Below are 10,000 nucleotides of genomic sequence, written 5' to 3' on the forward strand. Positions count from 1 at the left end.
AAACTCCGGTGTAAGAGGAGAATTGTTTAGAATAACTTTTGTTCGGGCATGTACAGTATGTTCATATATAATTAATAATATTTGTCAAGATGTTAATAATCTTTTCTTCTTATGGATTGTTTAGCAGGAGGTTAAACGAACTTATATTTCCCGCTTTTATAAAATTCATTGGAGATCCTTTACGTTTAAAGAATGATTTCAAACTTGATAAAACCCAACTGTTGAGGAAACGCTCTCATTACCTGATAAATATGAGTATTATATAAGTCCAGATATTCAGGTTTCAAGGCATATTAACCGGTGCCTGGATTTCGTAAAGATGTCGGTAAGAAACTAAAGTAATATCTTTCTGTACTGACTTGAAAAAGATTTTTTTTTTTCTTAATTTATCACAGGCATTAGACTACTGATTTGTTAGGAAAATTTTCATTGTCAACGTTTTTTTTTAATATTTCGTAGCTGATTAAAGCATATCTTCATTTTATTATTATTATTGCGATCTAAGCTACAACCCTAGTTGGAAAAGCAGGATGCTATAAACTCAAAGGCTCCAACAGGGTAAAACCGCACAGTGAGGAAAAGGAAAAAGTAATTTGGTGATTATCATATAATAACAAAACTAGAACGCATAACAGATAGCCCATTTGAAGTATATATCATATATATATATATACATATATATATATATATATATATATATATATATATATATATATATATATATATATATGTATGATAAATTTTTGCACATTTAAACGTGTTTTTCATATTTCAAATAAGCCATATATATTAATACATTAAAGTCTGGATTCTCTTAACGACCTCGGGATCAGAGCCCCAGGCGGAATCACCCAAAGACTATAGTATCCGACCGGCCGGGATTTGAACCCTGGTCCAGGATACCTGTATGCCATTGACTATACCACTATGCCAGTGACCATACCACTATGCCAGTGACCATACCACTCAGCTGAGTGGTATGGTTACTGGCATACAGGTATCCGATTTGAACCCTGGTCAAGGATACCTGTATGCCAGTGACCATACCACTATGCTAGTGACCATACCACTCAGCTGAGTGGTATGGTCATTGGCATACAGGTATCCTGGACCAGGGTTCAAATCCCGGCCGGTCTGATACTATAGTCTTTGGGTGATTCCGCCTGGGGCTCTGATCCCGAGGTCGTTAAGAGAATCCAGACTTTAATGTATTAATATATATGGCTTATTTGATATATATATATATATATATATATATATATATATATATATATATACATTTATGTATATATATATATATATATATACATTTATGTATATATATATATATATATATATATATACATTTATGTATATTTATGTTTTTTTTTAAAACAGATGATCTAGTAGCATACCATATTTTCTGCAGTATTCGTAAATGTAACAGTCACTGAATATTACAAAATAAAGTTTTTTGTTTTTTGTTTTTATAAAGAAAAGGCAAATATACCAAATGGTAGGCTACAGACGGAAACGAAGGCGATGGTGACCAAATCTACATTTTCTCCAGACGATTTTAAATCTTTTGCATATATTTGTGGAGCGATTGTGCCAAGACGACTACTCCCTCCCACACGACGCCCATGTGGGAGGGAGAAAGAGGGAGAGACCACCCAGTATTCAGGACACGACTCTTACACAACTTGTCACATTAAGTAGGACCTCCTGTGAGAATTTTAACTAGACCGGATACTCTTCTCTGGTCATTTTCCTTTAGTCTCTCTCTCTCTCTCTCTCTCTCTCTCTCTCTCTCTCTCTCTCTCTCTCTCTCTCTCTCTCTCTGTTCTTATATAAAAAAAATTTATACACGTATATATATGCACACATTTTTCTTTAGACTCTCTCTCTCTCTCTCTCTCTCTCTCTCTCTCTCTCTCTGTATATATATATATATATATATATATATATATATATATATATATATATATATATTATATATATATGACTGTATGTACAGTACATATATTATTATTAATAATAGAAAATAAACGACCCTATGTCAAAAAGCAGAAGGCTATAAGGCCAAGGGCAAGGGCTCTAACAGGGAAGAATAGTCCACTGAGGAAAGAAAATAAGGAAATGAAACAGCTATATGATAGTACTGATTATAGAATACTTCATATCAGTAACAACGTCAAAATACATGTCATATGTCAGATTTATGTCAGACAGTTCAACATAATAACATTCCCTGCACTATTAGGAAAATCATTCCACAACTTAGCCACATCTGGAATAAACCCCCTAGAATACTGTGAAGTATTAAGCCTTATTATGATAAAGGCATTACTGTGAGAACTAATTGCATACCTAGTACTACTTAGAGGATGGTACAATATGGAAAGATCTGACTGCAAAGCATGGTCAGAAATAGGAACAATTTTATGCAACATGCATAAAGAACTAACTGAACACATGTACACTCATATATATATATATATATATATATATATATATATATATATATATACCCATCTTTCTACATGTATATTACTGGTTGTCAGTTTCTACACTGATAATATATATATATATATATATATATATATATATATATATATATATATATATATATATATATATATATGTATATATATATATATATATAAGAATTATTATAACTTGAGGGCTGTTGCACTATCAATTGAAAAAGGTTCACATGTATATACAGTATATACTGATCCATGTACAGGAAGGTCCTATTGAAAAGGTCTCTCCTAAGTTTGCTGGTCCATATAGAGTATTCATGATATAAAATGTGATAAATATCACACTGTGAATGGGAATAATAAGTATATAAAATTTGTGCACTGGATTCACCAAAAAGTTATTAAAACTGACCCCTGGTCTTCCCAAAAATTGATGGAAGGGTATGAAAATAATCCTAATACTCATAACGCTAGTCGAAGGTATAGTCAGCAGATAAACATTGAGCAAGAATCTATCATGACAGAAAATCCAGGTAGTGTTCAAAATTTAACAGACATAGCCATGGTAACAATCAACGTTGATTCAGTTTTATGAAATGGCACAAGGTTACAAGAATTGAAAACTGTTCAAAAGTAGAGTTACTTTAAATAATCAAAATAACATTACAAATATCCTAAATATGTTGCTAGACAGGAAAGAAGGTATTATCAGGCCCAATTGAAACAACAGATTATTATTAGTTGTAATCAAAAAAGACATCATAAAAGAATTTTTATTGGATATATATTCCTATGATTGAATTCGATATTAAATCCAATTTGTGGTTGACATTTACATCTATTAAAGTCACGTGTATCGGTGACAAGTAAATATATATATATATATATATATATATATATATATATATATATATATATACATATATATATATATATATATATATATATATATATATATAAAGCATTATAATTTTTCTATATTATTGAATGATATTCCTGAATAAGTGACGTTTATATCTGCCACTTACAATGAAACTATACTTTTAATTTGAAATTATGTGATTCAAATTTTACAAAAGAATATTAATCTTCTTGCATGGACCATATCCTTTCCAAAACCATAATAGTTAATCAAGTTATACATTAACTCTATATTTTCTATAAGTAATATCTTAAATTGTCATGACATCAAATTCATATTTTGAATACATATTTCTTCACAAAGGATTACAACATTGCTTGTTTAAATTCCATTTATATCAAATTAGGAAGGGATTCAGTTTTAATAAGATCCCTCTCATATCAAGCGTTTCATTGTCGTATATATTTTTTTTACCTTATTATATGAGATTTATGAATATGAAACTACGTCCGTCAATTTGATGAAAGAAGAGAATAATTAGTCTCGAGGGATTCATTAGTAAGAAATTAACAAGCGTCCCGCCTTCCAGATATTGTCATTGCAATTTCCCGTATCTGTGAGCAACAGCCAGAATCCAAGGAGAAGGGGAATGTTGAGAGGGGAGTTCGGAGAGTAGGGTCAAATGAGAGGATGGGACAGTAGAGGGGAAGTAAGGTCACTGCCGAGTGACCTTGGCGAGATAATTAAACTGCGTTGTGCGGAAATTTGATATCCTTTGTCGTTGAACTGGCCGAATCAAAGACCTATTTTAGGAGGCCTTTCATCCATTCCAAGCTTAGCAAAGAGGTTGGGTAATGTCACTTTCATGCATTTCGTATCTTCCACCTCCTTTCCCTTTAACCCTTCTCTCCAGATTGAAAGGGGTTGGGGCACTGCTGATATTGGTCAGCAAAATAAAATAGGAACTTCTATAGCTCCCTACATCAGAGGATATTGCGTGCACGAGCGCGTTTTCGAGTGTGAATGTTGGTGTGATGTAAATAAGTACTAGTACGTTCGTGTTATGCTGAAAACGTTCTGAAATTATAAAAAAAAACAAGTATAAATAAATATGTGCAATTTTGGAAGTTCCACAGCAGGCTATAGAGCTTACGTCCATAATTTGTGGCCTATTCTACATATGCTGAACGAAATCTTTAAAGCCTGCTGTATAAGTTACAAAAACACATTTGTGTACCAGCTTAATCATTGCGGAACCTTTTCAAAACACACACACACACACACCCCCGACACACCCCCAACACACACACACACACACACACACACATATATATATATATATATATATATATATATATATATATATATATATATATATATATGTGTGTGTGTGTGTGTGTGTGTGTGTGTGTGTCTAAGAACCATGTAAATTTCCCCCAGTAAAATTCCTCCCAGAAAATTCCTCCCATGTAAAATTACCCCCACGAAAATTTTACCCATGTGAAATTTCCCCGCACGAAAATTCCTCTAAAAAATTTCCACCCACGAAAATTTTACCCATGTGAAATCCAACCACAAAATATTTATGTTATAAATATTATTTTGTTTTATTTATTTATTCATTATATCTAATGAAACTTATTTCTTACATGTATGCTTAATACTGAAATTGAGAATGAATTGAACATTATCGTTTATAGATTAATATAATATGGGAAATAGAAATACAAATAGTATAAACAAAAACAATTTTTAATCTTTGAATCTGTTGAAAATATAAAAACACATAGAATTATATTTAAATATTTTAATGCGTTTTGAGTAGTTGAAATCAGTCCTTAATTCAACCTATATCAGACTATAATATAAACAGACGCAAACAAAATTTTATTTAACCAAGCAAGTTATATGCTATACTGTACCTTTTAAAAATAATGCACGATGGCTCATGATTTTCTATTAGATTCATCAGTGTATCATTTATAGACTTGTATTTGTTTCTTTTCTGAGCCGCATCTCCTCGTCTTGAATGAATAATTTTAGTTTGGGTACGAGCCTCCTATCTTTGGAGTGAAGAGCAAAGCGCCCACAAATTTGGATGGATACTTGTTAGTGACTCTCTTATAGCCTAAAACCTTCCACAAGATGGTTCGTCCTCGGTACGTCATATGGAGTAAATGTATGTTCATTCCACAATTAGATGGGGAAAAGACGTTCAACTTCGTCTCCGTTCCCCTCTTCCACGTTGAACACCAATATAAGCGCGTTCAAAATAAGAAATAAAATCTGTAAGTATTTCTTCATCAACAGAAAGAAGTTAAAAATTATCCACAACATCATGGATGGGGAAAAATACCAAAACACCAAAACATTTAACTTTCAATGCATACGAAGGGTCAGTTTTATACTGAATCTTCTTACCTATTTCATAAATCTTACGTCAGCAGCACTGACCTAAATGAAATAAATATCCTGATGTGAAGGCTTTTTGCAAAAATATTTCAAAATCCTGTAGGTGGTCTCTTGTTTATTAGGTACCATTTGAAATCTTATTTTCGAAGCGTGAAATTTTCCATGAGTGAAATTTTCTGGGATGAATTTTCGTGGGTGGAACTTTCGGACCACCATACATATACAGGGTGTCCATAAAGTCTGGAGACATTGGATAATTGGATTTTTTTTTTATCTGCAGTGAAACTAATATATTTTCGTTTTTATTTCCAGATTATGGCTTTGTCGAAAGAAGGAAGAGTTGAACTGGTACTTCTCAGTGGACGTGAAATATGGTCTTATAGAAAGACAGCAGATGAATTTAATGCGCTTTACCGAGGAGCATTCCAATTGGTTTTTCCACAGTGGCGAAAGTGATTAGGAAATTTAAGGAAACAGGCAGCATCGTGGATAATCCGCGTTCTGGGCGACCAAGAAAACCAACTAAATCCAGAGAAATTGTTATAGCAAGATAAAAAAAATCCATCTGCCGGATACCTAATGAGTTGGGTTTTCAAAAATCAACCGTCAGTAGAATCATAAAACATCATAAGTTTTATCCTTACAAGTTACAAATCCTGCATCACTTAAGAAAGGATGACCCTGATACACGAACTGAGATATGTTAATGGTTTTCAACAAAACTAAATAACAATATTCGTTTCACAAAAGACTATGTTCTGTCTACCGATGAAGCTATCTTTTATGTGAATGGTGAGGTCAACAGACAAAATGTTGGTTATTCCAAACAACAGGGAGCACAAAAAGTTATGGATTTGTGTGGATTTTGGAAAACTCATGCACTTGGAACTTGTTTTTTTTTTTTTTTTTGAGGAGCATGTGACTGGGGACACGTATCTCATGATGCCTAAAGATCAGCTGGTGTCCCAGCTTGAAAGTCTTGGTGATGGAATTCCTGAATGTTTCCAATAGGATGGCTCTCTGTGTATGATGCTGCGAAGGTAAGAGATTGGTTAACTATGAATTTCCCTAATTGGATTGGATGACGTGGTCATGTGGAGTGATCTGATTTTAGCCCTCTTGATTTCTTTTTCTGGGGTATGGTAAAAGAGAAAGTGTACATATACTTAGCACACTTGACTCACCGAACTAGGGACAAATGTGCCAAAATTGAGGGCAACACAATTTTATTGAATCATCAATGAAAATTTTGTAAAATGCATTAATATCTGCATTGCAAATTATGGAAAACATATTATAGAATTTATTTGACATAAATAAAGATTAAAAATAGTATTTTATATTTAACCTATTTTTATCTATGTAACTATATATACAGTATATATATATACATATATATATATATATATATATATATATGTATATATATATACATATATATATATATATATATATATATATATATATATATATATATATATATATATATATGTATAAACTGTATATATATGCATATATATATATATATATATATATATATATATATATATTTATATATGTATAAACTGTATATATATATGTGTATATATATATATATACATATATATATATATATATATATATATATATATATATATTAGTGGGAAAAAACAGAGATAATGGAAATACGAAAAATCCCTCATAGCATGTCCATTTTGAGCCCTTTCTAAGATTTTTTGCTCCTGTAAGTTTTTTCGAAAAGTGTACTCATATTTTGGAGTGCATTCAGTGAATAAAACAGATGAATATTCTTTGTCAAGTTCATACATCCATCGATCACTCTTCTGGCAGGATTGGATTAGCGGACTTTAGATCTCCTTTCTTAACCTGCTGACATAGAAGACAGTTGGTCCAACCAGTATTCTACAGTTTTCCAGTAAAACTTGCATGCACTGTCAGTATGATGTCCAGGACCGAATTTTTATCTTTTTATTACATTATACGTGTATAAAAGGCACTTTCCTGTATGGGATAAAACTAGGTTCTTGCACTGTGCCCTACCCTTATTCCAATCATTCATTGTCATAAGTCCTTATTCCCCTTCCAGGTTCCTCGTTGCTCTCTCCGCAATATGATTGTGGGGTCACTGCTAAAAGCGTAGGTGTAAAGCGGTGCAATCTGCAGAAAGTTAATCGGCATTACCTCGTTCACAGACAGCATAGTTTGCATTCTTTTACATCTAACTTCCAAAGCCTTTCTAGTATATCAAATAACTTTTTTGGTTGGTGTTTCTAACTTCCTTAATCATATGCGATTGCTTCTATATTTTCTTAATTTTTTTACAGCTAAACTTAAGTCCTGTGCGATATGTACACAATCCATATTACTAAAACCCCTCTATCCTTGCCACAGCTCTGCTGTGCTGGTACACTTTGTCAATTTAGGATACCAGTAGGTTATTGCAGTATAATGTCAGCATATATTTCCTACTCAGCTAACACAGAACCCCATTCTGATTTTCACAGCAGTAGTGTCACCAATGCGCCTCCTTCAAAGATTTCATCAACTTCACTTCGTTCAAAGTTTTGAAACTAGACATACTCCTCACAAAGAACTGTGTTACCCTCGTCTAGTTTAGCTCGCGAGTCAACGAGGTTCACCATGAATCTACGATGAAAAACTTAGTTAGGAATGATGTGTTAGTGTGTTTTAAAAACAGTAAAATCATATAGCAGTTTACTTTATATTATGTAAATTCTTGGGGAGAATGTCAATGTGCTTTATAAACATTAAAATCTAATTATGTAGCCTTGAAATCATAGGAATCCATATCTAGATCATGCAACTTGGATAACTACAAATATGTCAAGTTCTGGCCTCTAATATTGCGGCCCAGATTTCATTACTATGACCTGGAGACCAAGTGCGCAAAGTCGAAGCTTGTATCACCATTTGTAGGATTGTTCTGTTATCTCCTACACTACCAGTACTTTTCGTCTCGAAGCGATTTTTTTTTCCTTTTTTTTTATTTTTATTTTTTTTTTTTTTTTTTGCCGAAAAATAATTTCTTAGAGACGACCTTTCAACGAAGGGAGGCATGTTATAGGCTGCTAAAACACCCGTTTTATATATGACCGCAACCATTTTTACATTATTGTCACCCAACGTTTGATGTCTACCCTTACGATTCATGAATATAAAAGTAAGCGCTCATAAAGATGTCCGTCAGAGGTAAAGGACATCTATCATTTATGGTTTTTGTTCTTCTTTCCTATGTATTTGTATATGTGTATGAGTGTACATATGAATATTTTCGTGTACATAAATGGCACGGGAAGCTTTACGAAAATCTATACAAAATAACTTAAAGACCTTTTCAAAGAATACATACTTTTATTTAGTCAATATTTCCAGCAAACTTCAGTAGGTTTTCATCAAGTAGGTCAAACATATATATATATATATATATAATTTCAGGAAAAGTTGAAATATTGCATGGGGTGTCGTTGGGACTTGAAGAGGAAAGTAAGAAAAACATCAAAATAGTATTCTTGCAGAATACAATTTACTTATAAAAAATGTAAGAGTACCGACTTCGCCTCGTCAACGTTCGGAAAAAGTCCCTTTTTTTTTTGGGGGGGGGGGGAAGGATAAGGATAAAGGTTACTATTATTTCCTTAAGAATGATCGATATTCGAAATATCTTGGCCTTTTATATTACCTGGGAAATGAAAGTAAAAAATGTTAAAACTAAGGTGAGGACTTTATGAAGTCATATTTGAGAGAGAGAGAGAGAGAGAGAGAGAGAGAGAGAGAGAGAGAGAGAGAGAGAGAGAGAGAGAGAGATGATTGCTCTTTTTGTTTTTTTGGTTTAAGAAATGCAAGAAATTGATATTCATTCCTCATTTTGGAGTACATATATCTCCACAGTTGAATAAAAGCTTTCCTAAGTTATATGACCTCTTGAGCCTCTTAATTTTCATTTGTCTCATAGAACCAAAAATAACTTATCTGTAACATTAAAAAAACTCACTTAAGATGCTCCAATTACTCACTTAACTTCAAGGCTGGTGATAATTGCCAATGAAACCTAATTAAAGTATTGAATTTCAGTTCCTTCCTTTTTTCTTCTATACTCTTGGGAACCTAAATGCCACTAGCGTATCAATTTTGTTATCAATTGCTTATATTTACGGAACTCCAGATGGCAGTAAGACGAAAAGAGGAAGCAAAGCTTGGGATAACAGAGATGAGAATTCTGTGGTGGATTAACGGAATACCA

General features: G+C 32.6%; 1 protein-coding gene across 1 annotated transcript in view; it reads left to right on the forward strand.

The window, feature by feature from the left end:
• Positions 1-9,990, forward strand: part of LOC137617671 (uncharacterized) — a 182,296-nt gene extending 172,306 nt beyond the window's left edge. The window contains exons 3-5 of the mRNA XM_068347671.1: positions 6,052-6,191; positions 7,826-7,875; positions 9,832-9,990. Of these exons, the coding sequence (XP_068203772.1) occupies positions 6,052-6,191; positions 7,826-7,875; positions 9,832-9,990 (349 nt within the window). The remainder of the gene's footprint in view (positions 1-6,051; positions 6,192-7,825; positions 7,876-9,831) is intronic.
• Positions 9,991-10,000: the final 10 nt, after the last annotated feature.

This window comes from Palaemon carinicauda, chromosome 23 (assembly GCF_036898095.1).
Source record: "Palaemon carinicauda isolate YSFRI2023 chromosome 23, ASM3689809v2, whole genome shotgun sequence".
NCBI classification, from domain to species: domain Eukaryota; kingdom Metazoa; phylum Arthropoda; class Malacostraca; order Decapoda; family Palaemonidae; genus Palaemon; species Palaemon carinicauda.